Here is a 24,438-nt window from a genome sequence, read left to right as displayed (position 1 = left end):
TTGAGAGGAAAGATTTTTTTTTTTTTCTCAAGCTGTTTGACCAAGGGTAGCTTTATACAAATTGGGGGTGAGTGCCATGGAGGGGTGTGGTGGGAGCAGAGGTATCCCCAGATTGTTCCAGTAGTTTCTGCCTGGGCCTTATCCACTCTGTGGGAGCTGTGTGTCCCCAGGCCCAGGGCTCAGTACAGGCCCTGGTCTGCGGCTTGGAAGCCACCCCACTCCCCCAGCTTTTGGGAAGGCTCTCCTGTGTCAGGTGAGCCTCACATGGCCGTTTCAGGAATTTCCGTTCAGGCTCATGTCCCTGTTGTGGTTTTTCCTTCTCAGAATGCCCTGTGTCTGTGTGCAAGTGACACCCACAGGTACAGGAAGTCACCTCCCCCTGGTGCAAATGGGCTCCTGGTTCCAAGGAAGTGGGCAGTGCCTCCATGGCCGGTGCACTCACAGGCACGCCCGGCAGGCTCCTGGGGAGATCTGGCAGCACTCTGCCCCCTGGCGGCCCCACTACCTCCTGAGCTTCGCCTCGGAAACCACAGTGTCGGCATTCAGGGCCGAGCGCCGGCTGACCTCGGGGTCACCTTTTCCTCAGAACCTCCCTGGTCCAGATCCATATATGTTTTCTTTCCCACCGTTACTCACATCCACTTTGGTTTTCTTCAGCCATCCTCTGGACCTTTGCTGGCATGCAGGTGCCTGACACCGAGTGTGCAGGCACAGCTAGGTGGAAGTGCAGTCGTGGGTCAGTCCAAGTGGGGAGAGCAGGGCGCTGTACTCTGATAGTTCCTGGAGCCCGGGCTTGCCGAGAGCTGGCAAGGACACACTCTCCTGGCCTCTCAGCGCAGACCATGCGGTAGGGGCTCTCAGAGCCCACTGTGCCCTGCCCTCGGGGGACACGGAAGCCACGTTTGAGAGCTGTTTCGTTGCTGTGGAGCACTGAGCCACTCCGCCTGCAAGAGGGCCCTGTGTGTGACCAGTGTGCTGGAGGCCTGTTAGGAGAGACACTGTGGCTGAGGGTGACCCCTGCTTGTCCCCCTCCGTGCTCTGTGGTATTTGTGGAAACGGTGCCCATCAGTACACAGGCTGCCCTGTACCTCCTTAAAAGTAACATGTCATTATTTAAATCCACTGTAGGCTGCCCACCCAGGGGAGACTCGTGTGAACACTGGGTCTGCAGCCTGCCCCTCCCCACCTCCATACACAGTTGTGAGCGCGCACGTGTGCCCTTTGCGTCCACCTTTTCTCACTGGTGTTTTATCTTCCCATGCCGTGAACCGTTCTCCAAACACACTCTTAGTGTGGTGCCTGATGGTCATCGGTGTCACCCTGACCACTGACCGTTTCCCTCTGTGAAGCTCTGAGTTTCTCGCTGTTGAAATAATGCTGTGACGAGTGTCCTTATAAATCCTTGATTTGTAACTCTGGTTTTCTCCCCCGTAGGTGCCTAGAAGTGGTAGATTTGGGTCAAAGAGTTTGTTCATTTCCAAGATGCTGCTCTCTCCTCGGACGCTTAGACGCCCAGAGTTCAGGAACAGAACCCCTTAGTTGTGTACTGCAGGTTCCCACCGCATTGTGTTCCAAAGAATGTCTCGATACAACCGCTCTTTTTCCTAACGCTAAGGTGACATCGTCGCGGTGGATGCACTGCAGCGTTTTCCTGTTTGCAGTGTGAGGATCTGGCTGTGCTTGCGTGCTGTTCTCCCATCTGCTGCTAGGCTTCCCGTGCTTGGTGGGGTCTCAGACCCTGTCCTTGTGTCTACAACGGTACTGCGTTTGCATCCGCACAGTCCGCAGAGAGAGCAGGCGTTGAACTGACCTGGCCATTGCTTAACGGTCGGAAAATGCATGGGGCCGTTCAGAACCGTCAGCAGGGCAAAGGCCCCGCCGGAAACCCTGCCAAGGGCAGATCCCAGGATTGCACGGTGGTATGGCTCCGGGCTGGTGTGGAGAGAGGGCCTTCTCATGCTGCCTCGTCACTTCAAGTCCAGCCACCTCAGTTTGGCTGTGGTCTCTGCGCTGGGTGAGGCGCTGGATTCGGAGGGCAAGCGTTGCCAGGAGATGCTGTGAGGGCACCAGTCTCAATGCTGTCTGATTTTGCAGCATTGGGTCTGCCCCTGTTCACACTGGTCCACAGAGCCCAAGTGCTTGCTCGCCGTCAAGTGGGTGGCAGCTGTGAGAGTGGGATGGAGAAGGTGCCACATGAACTGATTGACTAAAAGTGTCTGTTTCTGAGGGAGCATCCAGGTGCCATGCTCATACCCTCGCCCACCTCCTAGGTGACACGGCCCGGGCGTACATGTGCTGGTCTGGAGGAGGCAGTGCCAGCAGGTTGCATGGCATGGAGCAGAATGGGCCTCCCTAGATGCTGAGTTTTCCCCCTGACTTTCCTTCAAAGTGAAGAAACCCAAACGCATACAGACACCTTTGTTGCAAGAGGCGAACCATTTTTAGTCATTTAACTCCACACTGTTGTAACCTGTGGCCCAGTGGACGTGAAATAGGTCATCCTGCTGGTGAGCAGCTTCTCCTGGGACCGTACCTCGATGGGACGTTGGCTGAATCGAATCGTGACTTCTTGGAGCGGCTGTGGCGGCTCTCCAACAACAGCCGCCAGGGTGGATCCTGGGCACAGTCTGGTCAGTGGCAGCGAGACGCCTAACTCTTCCCGATCTGTAGCCGTAACTGTGATGTACAGGCAAAGCAGAAGTTTTTAAAAAGTATGGAAACAAATAATGCAATGATATTAGGATTTACACTTTTGTATTTTTATTCTTATATAAGGTTATTTGCTGGCCCCTGGCCTCTAGTTCACCCTGTGTTATTTAAATTCTAATATATGAATTATTTGGATTGAATTCATGTTCGGGGCCACGTTGTTGTATGTATTGATGTACAGCCTTGAATGTGAATAATTATTGTAAACTATATTTTACAACTTTTGTTTCTCGCTTTATTATATAACTTTTCTATTTGGTCGATGATTTAATCATAATTTAATGAATCTGTGTATCCTCTTTCAGATATTTGTGCTGTAGATGTAGTTACTGGATGATGAATTTTCGTCTATGCTCAGTAGTCTTGTAATAAAAGCATGTAGCGTGGAGACTGGCTGGCCTGGCTCTTCTGGCGGGAGGAGGGGGGCGGACCGCTTCTCCGGCCCGGAACTTCCGCCTCCCGCGTGACGCTGAGGCGAGCGCTTTAGGAAGGTGGACCGGTAGGCGGGGCGGAGCGCGGAGGACGGTATTAAAGAGGGTACGCTTCCGGCGCCGTGCGCTGCGGCGGGGCTTGCTGGGATCATGGCGGAGAACCACTGTGAGCTGCTGCCGCCGGCCCCGGGCGGCCTCGGGGCGGGGCTGGGGGGCGGCCTGTGCCGCCGCTGCAGCGCGGGGCTCGGCGCCCTGGCCCAGCGCCCCAGCTGTGTGTCCAAGTGGGTCCGGCTCAACGTGGGCGGCACCTATTTCCTCACCACTCGACAGACGCTGTGCCGGGACCCCAAGTCCTTCCTGTACCGCCTGTGCCAGGCCGACCCGGACCTGGACTCGGACAAGGTGAGGCCCGGGCGGGAGCGTCGTGCGGGGCTGGGCCGGAGGCGCTGCGCGGCGGGGCTCCCCTCGTCCCGCCCGCGGTCTTGGGGGCGAGCCCCCAGCCCGGAGCCCTCGGGCTGCCCGGGAGGCCCCCGCCGGCCCCCGTGACTTGCATTTAGCGAGGTGACGGCGGCGTGAGGCGGACTCTCCACCCGGAACCCCGCTCCGGGTCAGGGCTGGGGCCGCAGAGAGGGCCGGGAAGGGGTTGCTGTGCGTGTGTCCCCGAGCTGCGCTTCTCCTGGTCAGTGCCCCCGTTTCTGGGATTGGTGCGGGGTCTCGCCGGGAGGGGCCGCGTCTGCTGCTAGCCTGGCGGGGTGGTCTCGGTGCCTGAGCCCGACGCCGTGTGGTCAGGAGCCCAGCGCGGCCCCCGCCCTCGTCCTCAGTGGAGTGACCTCCCAGAAAATGATAGCCTGCTGCGGGACAGAAATAAACTTTTGTTAGCTGTGATTTTCCTGTGAGAGCGTGGGGTGTGTTTTGCTGTGGGTTTAAACAGTAGCCTTTCATTGGCACTCGCTGGCCTTTCTGCTCCAGCGTCCCTGTTGTGCAAGTTCAGTCGGATTTTACAGTATTGCACACTTGAACAGTGTCAGCTCCGTCCATTTTACTGTCTCAAACCTGCCTTAAAAAGCGGGCTTCACAGGAATAGGACTCCTTGGGGGAGGGTGCACAGCTAGTCCGCCTGGCTGTGTCTGTTGGTGACCGCTGTCCACTGCACCAGCTCTGGTCTCCGAGCTGTGGTCTCTGTCAGTAGGACACGGGGTTGGTTTTCCACCCGGGGAAGTTGCCAGAAAGCAGAGCTGATCGCTGGGTGTGTGCCTAGCGCATCTTCAGGGAGGGGATGGGTGAGCTGCCTCGCCCTGAATGTGTCTCCCAGGAGACTGTCCAGGTAATTAACTCCTGAGTGAGCACTGCTGAGGAGGGCAAGTGTCAGCAGTAGGAGGCCATTAGCAGCTGATGGGGACACAAACAGGATGTTGTTGATTCAAGTAGCAAGCTCTCCAAGCATTGGGCTCGTGAACACTCATACCTCCTGGAGCTTCCCTGATGCCATCATGGGCCGTAAGAGGGCTGAGCCACACGGCCTGGGCCTACCCCCGGCTTCAGACCAGCTTGGGACCTGCCAGCAGCCCTCGCCCTGCTGCTTTTGTCTGCAGGGCAGCTCCGGGCCTGTGCTGCCTAGGGTGGCCTTCCCAAGGCAAGACCGTGCGCTGTGCATCCTGGCATTGTCGGTGGGCATCCAGGGAGCTGAGCAGCTTGTACCTGCGTCACTGTCCTTGCTATGGTGGGGCACTGGTGGCAGATGCCGCTGCTTGCCTGGCAAGGGTTCGTCTGTGCCTGAGCCAGGTCTCGGAAAGCTGGGGAAGGGGGGCTCTGGGCCTACACCCATGGAGCAGGGCTGTCCCCGCCCGGGCCCCTGCAGATTTTGAGTGGGATTTTATAGGCGACCTGGCTGGGGGAGGTGGCTCCTGAGCTGGGAAGGGCAGTTCACACTCTGTGTCTGCAGTGCCGGGATGGTGGCTCTTAGTGGTGCCTTAGCCCTGGTTGGCTGTGGCACCAGTTCTCGGGGAGCCCATGGTCATCTTGAAGACCTTGAGACCTGGGCCAGGTTTACTTTGTGATAAAGTGGGCGCTTCTGGGAGGAAGTCAGACACAGGACCTTGGACAGGTGCCGGCCCGAGGGGACAGGTCTGTCCGCCCCGGAACACCAGGCCGGTCTTCCTGGGCCTGCACTGGCCGAGGGCTTGTGGGCATGGCTGCCTTTGTTCTGCACGAGGGTCCCCCAGAACATTTTTGGGAAAATGAGTCGCAGAGGACTTGAGACATTCCATTCTGGGTTCCCAGAGCAGATTAGACTTGGGGCTGCAACCTGTCCCTCTGCTGCTGTGTGACCCGGGGTGAGTGTCTGGACCTCCCTGGGCTTTTGCTGCTAAAGTGAAGACAGTGCCCCAGTGCAGTGGTTGTGACAGGTAAGAAAAAGGGTGAGTGCCCTCTGGCCCCGTGGTCCTGTGGCAGGGAGTGTCCAGGCCTTCTCCTCCTGGGCTGTGCTATGTGTGGCTGGTGACACATTATCTCACAGAGCTCTGGCACCTGGGCCCTTGGCCCGACGGTATCGGGTGTGGCACAATAGGTGCCCCGACATTACAGTGGTTGTCCCTTCACACTCTCCCCAGTTCCCAGGCCTTGACTGCCTCTGCTTCCCCTTCCTTCAAGGGGCTGCCAGCATGTTCAGGAAGGGCGAGTTGACTGGGTTTCTGTGCCTCTGGTGTCCCCAGGGAGGAAGTTACCTGAGAAGTGCAGCAGACTGATGCCCCCTGCCATGCAGCTGCAGCCTGCACAGGTGGCCGGAGCCCGCTGCCCTGCCGCGGAAGGCTCCCCAGTAGGTGGCCTGGCGGAGGCCTCACTGTGACGTGTGACACACCTCTGCTGCAGCAGCAGCCTCGGGGTTGGCGTGGAGTGCTTAGAGCATCTACTCAGCAGGCATCCTGGGCCCAGGGAGCCACTGCCTGCTGTGTCTGGCCGAGCTTGACCTTGAGCCTGGAGGAAAGCTGAACCCACTGAGGAGCCGTGGACAGGTGCCCGCGAAGCCTGTGGCCTGGCAGCGTCCATCTGCCCGAGTGCCTGGTTGTGCCATGGGGTCTGGCCCTGGGTGATGGGCAGCCCCACAGCTGTGGGGCGAGCTGCACGTGTGGCCAAGCTCCCACCTCTCCGAGCACTGCTGTGAACTCGTGGGGAGAGGGCACATGGCCGTGCCATGCTGCCCTGGGAGGCTCGTGTGGCTGACACACTCAAGAGCGAGCTCAGGGAATCCCTTTCTTGTGCCTTTGAGGAGAGGTTTTGTTTTGTTTTTTAAGATTTGTTATTTATTGGAAAGGCAGATGTATAGAGAGGAGGAGAGACAGAGAAGGAGTCTTCGTTCCAGGATTCACTTCCCAAATGGCCGCAACAGCCTGAGCTGAGCTGATCCGAATCCAGGAGCCCCTTCCGGGTCTCCCACGTGGGTGCAGGGTCCCAAGGCTCTGGGCCGTCCTCGACTGCTTTCCAGGGCACCGGCAGGGATCTGGATGGATAGTGAGGCTGCCAAGGTTAGAACTGGTGCCTAGTGTGTGCAAGGCAAGGTCTTTAGCCACTAGGCTACTGCGCTGGGCCTGAAAAGGGTGTTTTCCAAGTCAGCAGCACCACAAGTAGGTCAGATGGCAGCGCGAGGAGCGGGGAAGGCAGGCCAGGAGAGAGCAGGTGGCTCCCACACGGTCCAGTCTGCAGATACAGCACGTGCTTGTTACGTCACTCACTGGAGGGACAGTGGAGAGGAGGAGGCCCCCGCGGGGCCGCCTGCCAGGTATGGACCGTGCCATTGTCCTGCGTGGCCCGGGTCCTAGAGCAAGTGCCACTAGTGGCAGTGTGCTCAGCAGCCCAGGAGACTCCTCTGGCAGCTTTCCTGTTGGCGTGAGACCCCTGGAGTGTCAAGGCCCCGCTGCTGTGTCGGTCACCGTCTGCAGGTGGGTGCCTGCCCAGGGGTGCGGGGCCACACAGCACTGAAGGCGCAAGACGTGGTCAGGAGTGTGCAGCATCCTGGGGACCCCAGCACGTCCTGCGCAAGACCTCCAGGCTGCTGCTCTGCCCTGAAAACAAGCATGCGTTTTTGTAAATTTACATTTATTTTCATTTTATTTGGAAGGCAGAGAGAGGGAGAGAAATCTCCCCATACTGGTCACTTAAGCAGTGCCCTCCACGTCCCAGACAGAGGCCTGGAGCTACACTCAGGTCTTCCACTACCCACGCCTATTTGGCTTTTTTTTTTTTTAATCTCATTTTTTTGAAAACATTATTGATTTGAAAGGCAAGTGACAGAGACATCATCCATCTGTTGGTTGTCTGTGTACACGGCTGCAGCAGCCACATCGAGTTCCGGGTACAGCAGTGAATTCCATCCCGACTTCCCACTTGAGTGCCCAAGGACTCAGGCCCTTGGCAGGGAGCTGGACTGGAAGCAGGGCAGCCAGGACTCCAACCAGCATCCATTGTAAGTGGCAGCTTTGCTTGCTATGCCACTTTGCCACTGCCTAGATTGTCCAGTTTAAGAGGCAGCAAGACTGAGTGAGCCCCTGTGGACCGACTGCTGGGGCATGGCAGAGGTCGTTCTAAGTCCCCCGCCCTGATCGCAGGCCCCCACTGCCTGCCCAGGCACACGGTAGGAGGAAGCTGCAGTGAGGACCCCGGGCTGCCCGTGGAGGACCCCGCGCAGCCTGGTTTTGTCATGAAGCCCATCTGATGGAGTAGACCTCGCAGAGGGAACATCGGGTGAGGTGTGTCCTGCTCTGTGTCCTCATCTACCGGTCATTGGCTCAGGAGCTGTCAGCGTGACGTGGCCCGCCCCACTCGGGCCTCTGAAGGCGTGTACTGGGCAGCTCCCTGGGAGAGAGGCCTACAGACTCGAGAGAGAGCCAGGAACTGTGGGAGGCCGTCCAAGGAGAGCTGAGAGCCTGGTCCAGCTGGGATGCTGCCCGACCCCCTGCTGGTTCCCTCTGTCCAGTGCTGTGGCTGGGCGGTGTGCCTTCCTCCCCCTTCGGATCTATTTCCATTTCCCTGAGTGTGATTGGAGAGCGGACTCTTGCGTGACTGGTCTGCCCGGTGGATTCCTGCAGCAGCTGTGCTGAGTGAGGCAGGAGCCCAGATCGCAGTGGTGGGCCTCCCGGTTGTCACTGCGAGCCCAGCACTCGAGCGTCCCCTCCAACCCCAGGGGTGCGCAGGCAGGAAGCTGGACTGCAAGGGTGCAGCTGTCCACGACTGAGTGCACCCCCTTCATGGAGTACCCAGGAAGAGGAGTGTGGCCCTTTGGCCTGTGCACGGCCAGGAGTGGGCCTGGACGCCAGCCCAGCCAGGTTTGCTACCTCACTCAGGCTGCCTTGTGGCAGTGTGGGCAGCTGCTCTTGCCTCAGCTGCCGGGGGTCCTGGTCTGGGCCTGTCATTCGCATGATGCCAGCAGAGACATGAGGGCTGAGTTGTTCTTCCCACTCTGCCCTGGCTCCCAAGAGGGTCAGCTAAGTGTCCAACTTACTTGGTTTCTTTCTAGAAGCTCTGAGAGGCTGCATCTCAGGTGCAAGTTCCCATGAGGTGCCTGCACTGCAGGCTCCCTGGCTGCTGGGACCGCTACCCGCGTTACCCTGCACTGCCCACACCACGCCACACTGCACCTCCTACCTGCACTGTCCTGTCACTTTGCCAGGCTTAGGTAGTGGGTCTGTCCGTCTGGGGAAACTCCTGCCCAGGGGCTGACAGAAAGCTGGCAGAGGTCAGGCCACCATGAGGGAACTGCACAGTGGCCAGGGTCTCCCTTTGAGCGTCAGCACACTGATGAGAAGTTATATAGACAGCCTCTGGCGTGTCCTGTCCCGGACCTGCCAGGGCTGCTGAGGGCTGGGAGACCAGGTACCCAACAAGTGGGCTCCTCTGCAGTTGAATCCAGTGCCCAGTAGGAGTCTGGCTTGTGGTCAAGGCCAAGGTTCTTCCTTTCTTCCCTGGGATGTGCTGCAGGTGCGCGGGACCACTGGGGAACAGCCTGCCTGCAGCTAAGAGCTGGGTTAACTCCTCAGGGCTCCGACCCTTCGTCGTGGCCTCCCTGACATTCCCTGTGATCTATGGAAAAGCAGTTGTGTGTGGCCACATGCATGTGATGCAGGCCAAGGGGGAGGTGTGCTGGCTTCCTGCTGCACTTGGGTGCTGTGTGGGGCAAGGGGAGCAGCATGGAGACTGGCTTTTTGAGCAGTAGGTCAGGACTCGTCCAGAAGGTGGCCTGGGAATCCAAAGGGCTGGGAGCAGGGCAGGGCCCCTACGGGTTCCCTTGGGAGCAGAGTGGGCTGGGGTGGGGACTCTGTCCTGGGGGTGTTGGTGCCAGCAGCCTACCGTGGTGGCGTGGACTTTGGTTTGAGATCTTAAGGCAGGACTTGATAGCTCTGTGGAGAGAACTCTGGAAACCCTTGAAGCCAGTTGGTCTCACTGTCCAAAGGCAGCCTTGAATGTCGCGAACAAAAGCCAGGGTCCTGGCAGTGCGGACAGGCTGCTTCCCTGTTGTGATCAGGAACACTGCGTCCAGCCCTGCTGCGGTCAGCCACTTCCTTCCCTTGGTGCCCAGGGCCCACCCCGGGGGTCTGCCTCAGGCCCTCACGTGAGCAGGTTGTACAGAAGGCCCAGGCTCTGTCAGCTTGAGCCTTAACAGGTGTAGAGCCAGTCAGGGGGCCTCCTGAGAATTTGGGGTGAGCCCCAGTCTCCTGTGCTATGTAACTCCCCCCACCCACATCCCCTGCAGGGCAGCCCCTTCCACAGACAGCAGCTGTGGTGGCCATGGATTGAGACAGGGAGGAGTGGATGCTGAGGCACACCTAAAGACTGCTGGGTCTGTGACATCCTAGACCCCAGCATCCAGGCTGCAACACCTGGACCGCATCGTGTACAGCTGTTGGACAGGTCCCGCCAGAGTTCCACTGTCATCCCAGCCCAGGCGAGCAGTTCGGCCCTAGCTTGTGAGGTGTGTGTCCCCCCCAGGCAGCAGCCCCACCCTAAGGCCCAGGGAGGCTCTGTGTTAGGCCCCTTACGGGTTTTCTTGGAAGTTTCCTAAGCTGTGAGGAGAGTACCCTATATACCATCAGTCAGGGCAGTTCTGAAACACAGAACTGGGTTGGTCCTGGACCGGATTGCCTGTGCGGACCCGGAGCTGCAACTGAGGGGCCTGCGGTGTCCTGTCCTGCACTGAGGGTGTTGAATTCTTTGCAGGATGAAACAGGTGCCTACTTGATCGACAGAGATCCCACCTACTTTGGGCCTGTGCTGAACTACCTGAGGCATGGGAAGCTAGTCATCAACAAGGACCTCGCCGAGGAAGGTGAGTGTGGAGGTGTGGGCAGGGCTTCAGGACTGTTCCACAAGCTGCTGGCAGCAGGACCTGCAGGCCTCTTGCCAAGATTTGACCATCACCACAATCCTGGCTGGGGCTGCTTCATGGTCTCCCTCTTGCAAAAGACGCTGGCATTGATGGGGCTTCCCCCATGAACTCGCCCACTTTCCTAGTCACTTGGCTGACCTAGCTGGGACCCCAGGGGTATGGGCGCCTGCACCCTATCACTGTAGCTGTATCCTCCATCGCAGCGCCCTGGTGGTGCCCGCGTACTACCTGGGCACAAGATGACCCTGAGGTCTGGACACCTCTGTGCAGAGGGCCTCCGACAGCTCTGTCTGGGCCAGCCTTGGCACCTGCCCTCCTTCCCTCAAGCTCTGGGTCCCAGCTCTCAGAGGTGGATGCGTGGGCTCTGCCCTGTGCCCTGAGGAGACTCCCGCCTTGCAGCAGCATCTTCCCCACCCAGAGTAGCCTGTTACACTTAAAAACAATCACCAGGTACAAACCAGGCCCCTGTGCCCCACACCACCCACCACCCTCAACCAGTCGTGGCAGGGGCTGGAGGGGGATGTGCTCTCTGGCCTGTGTGCAGGGTTGAAGCCTTGGACACCATGCTGCCCGGCACGGCCAAGCGGTCAGGTACCTGGTGCAGTCGTCTTTCAGACACAGCTTCCCTGGGGCTGAAGGTGCACAGAAGGACCCTGAAGCATGGCCCTAGGAGTCCCAAAGCTCAGGAGGCTTAGTGCCCCTGCCTGTGGCATGGCTTCCGGAGGGCCCCAGCAGCGGGCAATCCCTCAGCCCCATCTTCCATTGGGTACCATGAGTCAGACCACACACAAGGCCCACCGGGCTAGGCCTCCTTCACACTCCTCCAGCCAGTGCTGCAGGCACCTGCTGGGGCCCAGCAGAAGTCCCTGGCACCTGGCGGGCCTCCAGGCAGTGGCAGAGAAGTGCAGGTCCCATGGGAGCAGGTCATTGGAGGGCTGTCCCTGTTTCTGTGTCAACACCCCACTTGCCTGAGTTGCAGTTGAGTGGGGAGAGAGGGGGACGCAGGTGCAAAGTGCTTACTTAACCTCAATTGGCGTGATAAACATCACAGTTTCTCTATTCCAGGAGTATTGGAGGAAGCAGAATTTTACAATATCACCTCACTAATAAAACTTGTAAAGGATAAAATTAGAGAACGAGACAGCAAAACATCACAGGTGAGATGGGTGACTAATGTGGCAGAAGGTGCCTAGGCTTGGTGGTATGTCAGTGTGGCCCAGCCAAGGGACTCCCCGTCTCAGCCCAGTGCCTGGGTTCCTCCTTGGAGCCCACCCAGCCCTTCAGGCTGCCCCCAGGGATCCCCACTGCAGCGGGTCCAGACAACACTGTGCAGGCAAAGGCAATGGGAGGCCTGAAGGGAGCCATTCCAGGCCACTGGATCAGGTGTGTGAGACCTGCTGTAGGGGCAGGAGGCAGGCCAGCCAAAGGGTGCTGCACAGGCACCCTAAGGTCCTGTGCCCTGGTCAGCAGTGGGTCTTGGCCAGGGTTGGCACCTTCCACAGGGGGTCCTGGTCACCCTGTGCTGGCACAGCTGGGCGCTCCAGCGGGTTAAGCCCCTTCAGGTCTTCTCACACCCCTCCCTCTCTCCTGGTGCCTGACAGCCCTCTCCTGGTGTCAGGCCAGGCCTCGCTGGGGGTTCAGCCACTAGGGAAGCTAGGGAGGCCCCTCATCCTGCCCCTCCCATGTGGGCAGAAGACACATCCACGGTGTTCTTGGTGAGACAGCCAGTTTGCCTCCATCCCAGCCACCTCGGTCACAGGCACGAGGCCTGAGCTGGGCCGCCCCTGCCTGCAGCAGTTTCCCCACTGTAAATGGAGGTGGGCAGTCAGGGTAACCTTGCCTCTGGGAAGTTGCAGCCCGAACATAGGGGCCCAGGACCTGCTACCACACGCGTGGTGCTCAGGCGGCCTGCATCTGAGGTCGGAGGGGGTGCTGCTGTGCTGTGATGGGCTTGTCCTGCCTGGGTTCCTGTTACAGCCTTTCCGGGCCCCTGGACTGCACGTGTCTGTACCCAGTCACAGTTGCTCTTGGGACTACAGGAAGATGAGCCGTTTAACTTGGGGATTTTAAGAATAGGAAAGTGTGGTAAGCAGGAGGGGCGAGTGGACAGCAGCTGTCACAGGCCCCTGTGGGCAGCTCCAGGTGGTTCTGGGTGATCGGGGCTGTGCGGGCAGGCCCGGGCATGGGGTGGTCTCACTGCAGCCGCTGTTGCAGGTGCCCGTGAAGCATGTGTACCGCGTGCTGCAGTGTCAGGAGGAAGAGCTCACGCAGATGGTGTCCACCATGTCTGACGGCTGGAAGTTTGAACAGGTGAGGGACTGGCCCAGCCAGCCTGCCTCCCATGCCACTGAACTGACTTACCGAGGTCGCAGGTCCTCGGGGGTCAGGGAGCAAGCATCAGCTGCGAGGTGGAGGGGTCCTGTCTGTGCCCACAGTCCTGAGGCTCTTACGTGGCACTAACCACGTTGGTTGTGACGTGGCCTCTCCACTTCCCCACCTTCCCACTGGCTCATTCTGTGGCCGCTCTTCTTGTTACATCTCTCACGTTCGTGTGTGTTGGGGTGGGTGTCCCAAGCTTGTGCTTGCATGGTTGGCAGGGAGCTGGGGACGGCTGAGGAGAACGGGCCCTTCCTCGGGAGTCTGGGAAGCTGTAGGTCTGAGTTGCAGGTCTCTTGCGTTCTGACCCTGTCCTCCCTGCCCCGCTGCAGCTGGAAGCTGCCCCCATGTTTTAGAGCTGTGAGCTGGGTCTCTTTGTTTGGAATTTGGTGCTTGTGACTGTGGCTGGGTGGGGTTGGGGGTGGAGGAGTGGAGGAGCGTCCTGTACGCGGGCATAGGTGCCACCCATAGGACTGGTGTGGGGCTGACCTCTGTCCCCAGGGAGGGTTCCAAATCATCACCAAGAATTGGCTCCCCCTCGACTCTGGCACATCCTACCTGTGCATCAGCCCACCTGGCCCCGAGCCTGATGTGCTGCTTCAGGAAGAGCAGGAAAAGGCCCTGTCTGTGCCCACAGGCCGGGCTCAGGCTGCAGTGACCTGAGTGAGAGAGTGCCGGGTCTCTGGCCCTTGCGAGGAGAGTCCTTCTGGGCTGGAGCAGTCCTGATCTCTGTCCTCTTGCCCACGGCAGAGGGGCCAACGCAGTGGCCATGTGGCAGTGTGCAGTGTGTGCCTGCTTGTCACACCTGTGCAGGGTGGGGGGAGAGATGGGCAGAGTGCTGCCGCCTTTCAGCCGTTCTGTATCACAGCCTCTGAGATCATGCTGTGGCTTGGGCAACTTTGTTCTGGTTAGTTCTGTGTTTAAAAGTGCAGACGACTCTGGAGGCTCCCTGCTGGAGTGTACAGCAAGGTATGCCTCGAGCCTGGGACGGCTGAGCGTGTCGGCGCTCTCGGGCTGCTCTTGCCGTTTCTCCATCACATGATGCTTGTCCAGCTGCGACCTCGACCCCAGACCACGCCAGGTCCTGCTGCCTGGGACAGCAGCTGCCCAGTGCCTGCCCCTTTCCCTCTCCTAAGGCAGGGTAAGGGTCCCTGCAGAGACAGAACCTGTCCCAGCACATCACGCAATTAGAGGGACACAGGTGTGTGTATGTGCCCCTGGGGCAGCTCGGGGAGTCCTTTCCCCGGCTCAGTGATACCTGCTGGCTGGAGCCTCCTCCACCTCCGTGTGCAGGTGGTCTCTGCCTGGCTCAGCCTGGGGAGACGGCGGGCCCTCTGCACCTGCTGTCACTCAGGGACGGCTTCTTTCCAGCTGGTCAGCATCGGCTCCTCCTACAATTATGGAAATGAAGACCAGGCTGAATTCCTTTGTGTGGTCTCCAAGGAGCTGCACAACACTCCATACGGTACGACCAGCGAGCCCAGTGAGAAGGCCAAGGTGAGTCCTGGCCAGCTGGCCGCAGCACTCCTGGGGGTGGGAGCCTGTGCAGGAGGCAGTGCTGTGTGCGAGCAGGCTTGGCAGACTTTTCTTCCCAGACTCTCACCCTTTCTTTCTTAAAGATATCTTTACGTATGTGTTTCTTTGAAAGAGTGATGGAGAAAGATCTTACATCTGCTGGTTGCTCCCCAAGTGACCGCAGCAGCCGGGCTGGACTAAGCCGGGTGCCAAGACACATCTGGGTCTCCCGTGTGGGTGACGGGGACTCAAGCACTTGTGCCTGTCCTGCTGCGTTAGCATGGGTCTGGGTCACAAGTGGGGTAGCGGAGACGTGAGCCCCATTCTACTATGGGGTTTGGCTGTCCCAGGTGCCAGCTTCTCCCGCTGAAGTGCTGCGTGTGCCCTAAGTCTCACCATTTCCTATCTCCTGCAAGCTTCCCTGTGATGCCTGCCTGCTCACAGGACTCCCAGCCCACGTGGCACGGTTCCCTGGAAGCATCCTCAGGACTCTGGGTGTGGCCTGCCGTGTACTCTCCAGCCAGCCCACCTCTGGGAAGCTCCGGGCACATGGCTGCACAGGCTGACCTGGGACAGCGTTCTGCAGGCCGTAGCTGTGGCCTGCCATGTGGCCAGCCTCTTGTCCCCTGTGGAAGGCGGTGAAAGCCAGGGAGCCACCTGCTGTGTTTGCTACCAGATGAACTGTGGAGCCTGCAGGTGGTCAGGTTCAGATGGCGTCTGCCCTGAGCTGGTGAATAGACATCACAACACACTTCCAGAGGCCCATAACCTTAGAGGCCAGCTGTGGCCTGAATTCACAAGGTCTACACAGGTTCTTGACAGATCCAGGAGATGGGGCAGGACATGGGCAGCCAGGCGTGGGGTGTGGCTGCAAGTGCTTGACCTGAGGAGACTGGGATGAGTTCAGCCTCAGGACATTTCACAGCACAGGTCCTGGTGGCCAGACCCGGTCTTTAGGGAAGAGGTTCAGCAGGAGGCATGGTCACCGAGTGGGTCTCCTGGAGCTTCCCGTGCTGGAGGGTCTCCTGCACCCAGGTGTGACCCCTGCAGTATGTGGGTGGCGCTGTGATGCTGCAGGTGGTGGCTGGGCTAGGCTGGGTGTGGCTGCCCCTTGAGTGTGGTCCAGAAGGCAGCACAGTCCAGAAGGCCCCCGAGTGACCATGTTCTCTCTTGGGTTTATTCTTCCTTTTTCACCCATCTGTCTGAGCAGACACCATGACTGGTGTCCCTTGGGTGCTCTTTGGTTGCAGAAAATGCAGCCTCTTAGCACACACAGCTGACCAAGACCAGGTCACTTTGCTGTGGAAAATACCTGTGTCTTTCCAGAACACTGGCTGTAAAGTGGGGCGGCCCTAAGGGGCTTCTTTAGGAGGTGGGGGTGGACTGGCTCCTGGGGCAGCTGGGCCTGCAGCTACCTTTCTCATACTAAACCCAGACCCCTCATGTCGCTCGAACAGTTGACGGTATCTTGGGAGCGAGGGGGATCAGGGTTCCCGCACTTCAGTGGGTGCTGCGTGGTTACTCAGAGCCCACTGGGAGTGCTGGTGGTCAGGGTCCCTGTTCATTGCATAGCTGTGAGGGACGGCAGGGTCACCCACTGACAGCCTGTCGTGGAGAAGGCCGTGTCCTGGCCCGTCGGTTGGGAGGCCCCAGGACTCCCAGTTCAGGTGCCTACAAGTCCCATCCTGGAAGCTGTGGCTGGCAGGCCGCTGCCCCAGAGCCTATGCCCCGCCCCCCAGCCTGTGCTGTCCTTCCTGGGGAACCTGTGGGTGTCCCTCAGGCCTGCACAAGGCTGACGGCCCTGTCTTCTCCCCTTGCTGCCCGCCGTGCGCCAGCCAGAGTGACAACGAGGAGACGGGGCACCAAGGCAGTGACTCAGATTAAGTGTAAAGGTCCTGGTGAGCTCTCAGCCTGGAGATCAACCCACATGCCTTCATCTGCTTGACCCCTGTGACCTTAGCCTCCTTGAACCCATGACCTTAGCTGGCCCTACCCTCGGCCTTCCCCATGTGTCTGTCCACCTCTGCCCCTGCTTGATGAAAAGCCTGCGTACTGGGTGCCAGCTCTGGTCCTGTAAGGCAGGGCCATGGCTCCATCGTGCCCCTCCACCAGGAGGCCCCTGGACACGGTCCTGCTGGGCCTCATCTGGGACCTCCTTCCAACTAGGTGAACCCTCAGCCCCCAGCCTTCCTCACTGCCGGCCTTAGCTGGCCAGGGCCCAGGCTATCTCAGCTGCCCCTTTAGGAGGAAAAGAGGGCAGGGGACAGGTAGGGCTAGCCCCCCGAGGGGCACTGGCAATCACCTGGCCAGCTGAGCGTTCCATGCCAAATGCCCAGTGCTGGCACTGCAGGTTGCGTGGCCCATGGGCCAGCAGTGGCCATGCTTGCTAGGTGATCGGTATTCGCCTGCCAGTAGAAGTGACCAGTGCCTTCAGCCTTGCCCCACATAGCCCTTAGCTGTTTACTTTGGACCCTTTAGAAGAGTTGTTGAGAGCTCCATCTGCCTATTAAAATGTCCTAGTAGCTACATTGACATAAAGCCTGTTTCCACCCAGGACATGATCATGGAGACCCTGACTCCAGCCTCGGTTTGGTCTCTTGTCCCACTTTGATCAGGACTGCCTGGCAGGGCCTTAGCAGCCAAGTGGACTGAGCTTCCTTCCCCCAAGACCCCCTATGCCCGCATAGCACAGTGGGGGGTCTGGGAATACAGGAAGCCACACCCACTACCAGAGATGGGGTCACCAGCAGATTGGCTGGCAGGTGTGGCAAGGTCTGGGCTGTGGAAGATGGGCAGTGCCGTGTTCCGGTGGGCAGTTGTGCGTCTTCCTACTGAGGCAGAGTTGGACATAAGCCTGGCTGGCACACACCCAGCTCAGTCTGGGCCCTTCTGGAGGCTCTGGCCTCCTAAAGTTTCAGCCCTCTTCATCTGGTGCCAGGTAGCCTGTGCCCAGGTGCAAAAGTCACCACTGAGAGACCTCCAACTTCAGGCTCCTTACCTGAGGTACAAGTTGAGACCACCTCCTCCTGGCCCTCAGGGCCACCTTGGCTAGCTGGTGATGCTGGGGGCACCAGGGCAGGTAGGCAGCAGGCAGGCGGGAACATCTGAGGCCCAGCGAAGAGCTAGAGTAAGAGCCAGCAGCCGGCAGGTGGGCTCTGCCAGGGGAGAGGAGAGGCTAAGGCGGGAGGCTTTTAGGGACGGTCAGGGTGCTGAGCCCCACTCTGTTCTGGCTTGGAGGAGAGTGGGGTCCTGGGGCCACCCCAAGGAGCTGTTCGCTGAGGTGACCTGGGGGACGGGGGTGGGGGACAGTCTGCTGTGTGGCCTGCACTGCTGGGTTCCTCATCCTGGGCCTGGGGTGCACCCTCATCCTGGGCTTTTGGTGTTTCCAGATTTTGCAGGAACGGGGTTCCAGGATGTGAGAGGCACTGCCGACAGCTCAAGAAACCATTTACTTTTTCCCAAGATGCAATGAGCCGCCATGTCCAGGAAGCTTGGCCGTGAGAAGAAATCTGCTTTTGATTATTTTTCTAGAGATCTGGGTGTGAATCCTTCTTTGCCTCTGAGGTGGGTGGTGAGAGACGGCCCATCTGTCTGAGCTCAGGCCTCACCACAGACGAGGCACAGTGGCTGGCTGCGCTGTGTAGGGCCTGAGGCAGCTGCCGGCAGCTGCGCAGCTGCAGGACCCACAGACCCTTTGGAGGCCGGCATTCTTGGTGCTACACACATTCTTGGTCGGGGGGGACAGCCTGAGCCGAGGGCAGTGGCTGAGCCCGTGGCCGGCAGGCGCTGTGCGAGCACCAGGCCTCATTTCTGGGGCAGGGCCTTGGCGCCGGCCGTTCCCACCCACTGCAGTGGGTCGACCGAGGTGGCCTCTGTGTCTTCACTACTTCCGGGCGCTGAGGCTTCTTAGCTGGTGGTTTCCCGGTGAGCTGGTGTGTGTGTGTGCGTGTCTGTCCCTTTTTTCAGGTGTGGGTAGGCCACCTGGTGTTGGTACTCGAAGATGCCTCGGGGTGGGCTGTGCTGTGGTGGCTGTGCCGGTCGCTGGGTGGGAGGTGGAGGGCCTGCCCGGGAGTCCAGCAGAGCTGGTACCCACCAGTGCCTTTGTTGCCTGGGGGGGGGGGTGGCCACTGGGACTGTGGGCCATGTTGAAGACGCGGGCTGTTAACAGTGCCCCACAGTCTGCCTGTTTCTTGTGTAACTATGCATTCTGCCGTGTTTACGGATGTGAGATGCTACACGGCCGATGCGGGAGCTGCTGGGGCCCCTCGGAGTCGGCCTGTCCCGCCACCAAGCTCCTGGTTACTCCAGCTGTGGCTTGCAGGGTGGCTGTGTTTCCTGACCCTGGGGCTGCCCGGCGAATCCGAGCACTGACACCGTGCAGTTCCAAATGCTTCTGGAGGCTTCTGGCCCCGATCCTCGTTCCCCAGTCCCCCAGCGTCTGGGACTCACCTCTTTTTTTAAGGTCTCTTGTATTTTGTTAAATGTTTGGCTTGAACCATTTATAACAATCTTTGTAGAGGATGGACTAAGCCCCCAGCTGACCCCACCGCGCCCAATGGAGCCCAGGAGGAAGCTGGCCTTGGTGTTGGGGGGCATTCTGCCCGGGGACGCTGGCTGCTTAGCGCTGTTTGATTTGTGACCTTGATGTAATAGGTAGGCTTGTGGGTTTTGTTTTTGTTTTTGTTTTAATTTAAAGACATTAAGACTTAATTCACTAAAATTTATTCTAAGGGGATATTTATACTTTTATACTTTTTTAGGTATCCGTATTTTATCAGCTTACCGTTTAATGCCTAAGTTTCCCCTGAAAATAGCAAATAAAATTGTGTATTTATGAAAGTACAACGGCTATTGGTGATGTCCACTGCACAAAGAGGCTGCTGCTCTGGCTAGGGCACTGCCACTTGCACAGGGAGCCAGGAGTCCTCATGGGGCCACCTGCGGAGGGAGCCGGGGGTCCTCGTGGGGCCACCTGCGCAGGGAGCCGGGGGTCCTCGTGGGGCCACCTGCACAGGGAGTCGGGAGTCCTCATGGGGCCACCTGCACAGGGAGTCGGGAGTCCTTGTGTCTGTCTAAGAGAGTGGCTCCAGCCAAGGCTGGTGAAGTACAGCTGTCTGTACAGGCCTGACCCTGGACACCTGCCAGGTTCCTGCTGGCATCACCCCATCCTAGGGACAGGGATCCATGTGTTGGACCTCCTGGGCAGTGGGTTGCTGCTGAGCTCTCTGTCCTGGGCCTAATGTCCCCCATCCCGCTGTCCCGCCAGGTTGGGTGCCCTCTGGGCGGCTGCCTTCTGGAAGCCCAGCCCCTCGCTCCCTCAGGTCAACCTAGGAGAGTTTGGGCCCCTCATTGAGCCTCAGGCTGTCCCCAGGGGCCCAGACCTGGCCCCAAGACTGCCCTCCAGACCCACAGCCTTCCTTGTCCCCATTGTCAGGGCTTCCAGACACCCACCCTGATGTGGGAAAGGGGTTGTGTGAAGTGACCTGTGGGATGGAGCTGAGCCTGGTCAGGCACAGAGGTCTGAGAGGGTGTCCCTTCATCATGTCCTGTGGTTTTCCAATTCCAGTGTCCGTACCTTCCCTCCCTGGGTGCCCAGCCCCCTTGCCTGCTCTGCACTCCGCAGCAGGGGCAGAGGGTGCCGTTGGGGCTGCACTCCAGCGGGGCAATTGGGGCTGGGAGCTGTGGGGTGGCCCTGTGCTCTGCACTTTGGGGGAGCGGTCTGGCTGGAGATTGTGGGGTGGCCCTGTGCTCTGCACTTTGGGGGAGCGGTCTGGCTGGAGACTCTGGGGTGGCCTTGTGCTCTGCACTTTGAGGGGCTGGGGCTGGGGACTGCGGGGTGGCCCTGTGCTCTGTATTCCCGGGGGGGGCGGTCTGGCTGGAGACTGTGGGGTGGCCCTGTGCTCTGCACTTTGGGGGGCTGGGGCTGGGGACTGCGGGGTGGCCCTGTGCTCTGCACTCCCGGGGGCGGTCAGGCTGGGGACTGTGGGGTGAAGGCTACTGCTGGCCTTCCCTGTGTGGTCGTCTGCCTCGTGTAGGTGTCCCGGGTCCAGCATGGGTGGCAGCAGGGGCTTGGGGGGATCTGAGACTGTCCTGAGCTGGACATTCCCCACACCTTTCCCAGCAGGAAGCATGCACTCTGAAGTCTTCCCCAACGCTCAGCCTCAGCCACCACCCCAGGCCTCCTGAGGGTCAGTGCCAGCAGCTCGTCCGAGGCTAGGTTTGTGTTGACAGGGACATAAATAAAAAGCACCCTGGGACCGGGTGGGGGTGGGGCGGGGCAGGCCTGGGTGCCTCAGAGAGCAGCCAGCAGCACTGTGAGGCCCAGCAGGGCTGTATGGGCCACCAGGCAGGGCGCCAAGTTCTGGTCCACGGGCTGCTGGCCCCGGGGGTCTCCTCTCTGGCCCCCCAACCTCCCCGATTGGAACTGCAGGTCTGGGATGATCTGGTGGATCCAGTGCTGGTGGGCGGTGACCCGCATGTAGACACCCGGGCGGTTCCGGCGGGCACAGCCTTCACCCCAGCTGATCACCCCAGCCTGTAGCCACGCCTGGCCCACGAGGCACACAAGGGGTCCTCCTGAGTCACCCTGTGGGGAGGAGGACGAGGAACAGAGGCACCTTCAGAGCAGCTGGAGCCCAGGCAGCCCTGTACCCTGCCCAGCCCTCCTGCTCACCACAGTGAGGGTGCTGGGGGCACCCACCCCACCAGGTGACAGGCAGATCCTGGCACCCATGCGCATGGCCAGACCCATTACCTTGCAGGCGTCTCTCTTGCCCTCTGCAAAACCAGCACAGAGCATGTCCTCCTTGATGGTCTTGGGCTGGAAACCGGCCACGGCATCCTTGCTGTACAACAGGTTGCACCACGGTGTGTCCATGATGGGCACCTTGAGCTTCTGGAGCACCCGGGGACTGGGCAGGCGGTCTGGGGAGTGGCAGCAACCTGCAGCTCAGCCCGGTGGCCATGGAGCACTCCCCCAAGGCCGTGCCCACATGGACAGGAAGCAGTGGGGTCAAGGCTGCCCTCTTCCTTGCTGCCCCTGCCCTTACCTTGCTCACTGGGGCTGCCCCAGCCGGTGACCCAGCAGCTCATGCCCGCCTCAAAGACAACTGAGGAGTCGGGCACGCACACAGGGAGGATGTAGTTGGTGAAGGTCATTGGCTCTTCCAGCTGCACCAGGGCCAAGTCAGCACTGGAGGCCATGCCCTCGTACAGCGGGTTGCTCTCCACCCGCCTTACCCGGGCATAGCTGGAGTGCGGCCCTGGCTGCACAAGCTGCCGCGCACCCAGCAGGACCCGGTAGAGGGACGTCTCGGAGGTGCTGATGGGAGAGGGCTAGTGTGAGGGGCCTGCCCTGTGCAGGAGAGTAGGGCCACCCCATGCCCACCTTGGTGCACGCCCATGAGAGAACCAGCCCTGGGGCTTGCAAAGCCACATGGCCCACCTTCGGGTCTCAGCCTCTTATCTGTAACTTGGACAATAAGGGTCCCCTGATGGGCCTGTAGAGAGGGCTGAAGGCCAGAACCGGGGTGTGAAAGTGAGGTATGTGGGACCACCACGGAGCTTCTACTTAAGCCGTGGTGGGCAGCCTCAGAGGGGGCCTCATCTGGGAACAGCCGTGCAGCTGCTGCTGGGGCGGGGGAAGGGCCTGGCTGTGGCTGGCAGGTCAGAATTGCCAGGGGAGGTTCTGGCCGGGCAAGCTGCCAGCTGTTGCCTGCCCAGCAGGCACTGTCCACAGTGCTGACTCACTTGGTGAAGCAGTGCGCAGCTGTGAGGACCCACTGCTCCGAGATGAGGCTGCCTCCACAGAAGTGGCTCCCATTGCGCTGGATGCTGACCTGCCAGGGCCATTCGCCCTCCAGGGCATCCTGGCCGCCCACCATCCTGTTGAGCATCCTGGGGTGTCCACAAGCTGGAGGAACATGGCAAGGTTTGCACTGAGGCCTGGGTCCATGCTGCTAATTCCAGCCCCAGCCCCTCCCACTGCCTTACAGGACCCAGTGCTCATGGGACAGGTAGCTGCATGTCAGTCCCCTCCAAGAGAGAAGGTCACCCACCTAATCGGCCCTGCCTGTCACTCTTCCTGACCTTCCCCTCCTCGTGACCCTCTGCTGCAGCCTAGCCTCATGCACAGTGTCCTGGCTGCCCTGGGCCAGTCTGGGCCAGGTGTGGAGCTTACCTCTTGAGGCTCTGGATCCCCGAGTCCCTGGAAGGAAGGAGAAGGGCTGACGGGGGGACCACGCTGAAGCCGAGAGCTGCTTCTCCCCATCCAGCCCTTGAGGGGTTCAGCAGGGACAGTCACGGGGTTGTGGCAGCAGAGGCCAGCACTCCCATGCCTGGCTCTGCGGTGGCTACAGCCAGGACCATCTGCAAGAACCTGCTGTGGAGCTTGGGGCAGTCTGCTTCGTCCCTGGCCCTGCGGGGCCCCTGCTTCCCACCCTCCATGTGTCCTTGGCTGGAAGCCTTCTGGGAGCTGACTGGAGGGCCAGGATGAGCTATGCCTCACTGTGGAGTCTGGGGACCCCAAGACTCTGCTACAGGATACACAGGTGTAGGACAGCTCCCTAAAGCCACCTGGAGGGAGGACATGAAGAGGGACCTGCTGGGTGGAAACGTAGAAGGTCCACCAGCTACCTTGCCAGGAAGGGGCCAGGCAGGTGGGCAGGGAGAAACAAAGCTTGGCTGGGCATGACGGTAAAAGGAGGCCTCCTCGGGTTTGGGTGCGGGCTCCTCACCTGGCTTGGTGTCCCCCAGGCCAGTGAGGCACTTGAGGCCTCGGACTGCTTGCCAAGCGCAGCCCCTGTTCTCATATGCTCCACACACTACCTACCGCGCATGGCACACAGCACCTCCGTGGTACAGACCACATCCGTGTCCCACAACACCCTCTCCTCCCAGCGTGGGCAGATCCAGACAGAATCCTAACCAGAATGCGGTCTCTGCTGGGACATCCTAGGGGAGATGTCCCCATGGAGCCTCCTGCTTGTCCCCTGGGGGCTGCGTGGAGCCCTGCAGCCCAAGGTTGGAACCCACGGTCGGGGTGTGCACGGGGACAGTGCACGTGGGGAGGAGGTGAGCACAGTGGGGCTTGGGGCAGACATCCTGTGAGCGCTGGACACCACTGCCGAGTGTGTCAGGGCCCTGTGTCCCTCATGTGGCAGTGGCCATGATCCTGGGACCCGTGGGGCAGCAGCAGCCTTGTGTCTCATGGGAGTCCAGCTGTTGCTAGCCAGGCAGGCCTTGTTGGGGACCTGCTTGCCCTGAGCTGGAGAATGAGGAAGCTGGCCCAGCCCTGGGAGGTAAGCTGAGGACAGGGAAGTGCTGTGGCTACCAGGCTAGCCGGGCTGGCCCAGGAATGTGGGAAGGTGTCCCCAGCAGAGGGCAGCCACCCTGCAGGTGGGCCCTGGCATCTCCTGTACCTGCAGCCTTCACCCCCACTCTGCTGGGGCTCCTAGCTCAGATGGTCCAGGGGTCTGAAGCCCCATTTCTATATCTACTGAGGAGGAAGAAAGCGATGAGGGGCCTGCACCCCAGCCAGGCTGTGCTGCCCAAGGACGGATGGGGTGCTTCTGCCTGGGGCTCATCCCAGCCTGCCTGTGTGGGAACCCCAGCACCAGCATCCGGGATCAGGGTTCAAGGCATGGGCAGTTACCAGCCTCCCAACTGCCTCCTGCCCTCGTCCCCATACCCCCACCTCACTCACCCAGTCCCAGCAGCAGCAGCAGCAGCAGCATGGCCCGGGACAGCCTCATGCCCATGGGCCTTACTGGGGGCACTGGGGGCTGTAGTGGCAGTGGCGGCTCTGGCAGCGCAGGGAGGGTGTGGGCTCCATGAAGTGGGGTTTTATCCTGGAGGTGGGTGTCGGCTCAGCTATGCAGCTCAACCTGTTGGCCCGGCCGACCCAGCTCCTTTCCATTGGGAAGGAGGCACCCCAACTCCTCAGTGACCTGGCCCTGAACCTCTGAACCTCCACACTACTGCCATGGGATCCTCAGGCTCATGGCGGCCCAGCATGATGTCCAGCATCCGCAT

At 60.1% G+C, this 24,438-nt stretch overlaps 2 protein-coding genes across 2 annotated transcripts; one reads left to right on the top strand and one right to left on the bottom strand.

Moving 5' to 3' along the window:
• The first annotated feature begins 3,290 nt into the window (after positions 1–3,290).
• Positions 3,291–19,245, top strand: LOC121151762 (BTB/POZ domain-containing protein KCTD5). The gene is made up of 6 exons (XM_040973554.1): positions 3,291–3,542; positions 10,347–10,455; positions 11,581–11,672; positions 12,730–12,825; positions 14,263–14,388; positions 17,796–19,245. The coding sequence occupies exons 1-6, from the start codon at positions 3,291–3,293 to the stop codon at positions 17,823–17,825; spliced, it is 705 nt and encodes a 234-aa protein (XP_040829488.1). The 3' UTR covers positions 17,826–19,245.
• Positions 19,246–20,657: 1,412 nt separating this feature from the next.
• LOC121151896 (serine protease 27-like) lies at positions 20,658–24,438 on the bottom strand. The gene is made up of 6 exons (XM_040973749.1): positions 24,366–24,438; positions 24,110–24,208; positions 22,156–22,318; positions 21,456–21,727; positions 21,161–21,330; positions 20,658–20,992 (listed from the first exon to the last, which is right to left on the bottom strand). Exons 1-6 carry the CDS (start codon positions 24,436–24,438, stop codon positions 20,699–20,701), a joined length of 1,071 nt encoding a protein of 356 aa, XP_040829683.1. The 3' UTR covers positions 20,658–20,698.

The sequence above is a fragment of the Ochotona curzoniae genome, unplaced genomic scaffold (assembly GCF_017591425.1).
Source record: "Ochotona curzoniae isolate NIBS_2020 unplaced genomic scaffold, NIBS_Ocur_1.0 contig_2321, whole genome shotgun sequence".
In the NCBI taxonomy this organism is placed as follows: Eukaryota; Metazoa; Chordata; class Mammalia; order Lagomorpha; family Ochotonidae; genus Ochotona; species Ochotona curzoniae.
Note: the sequence above shows the minus strand (reverse complement) of the source record. Positions and strands in the feature narration are given on the sequence as shown.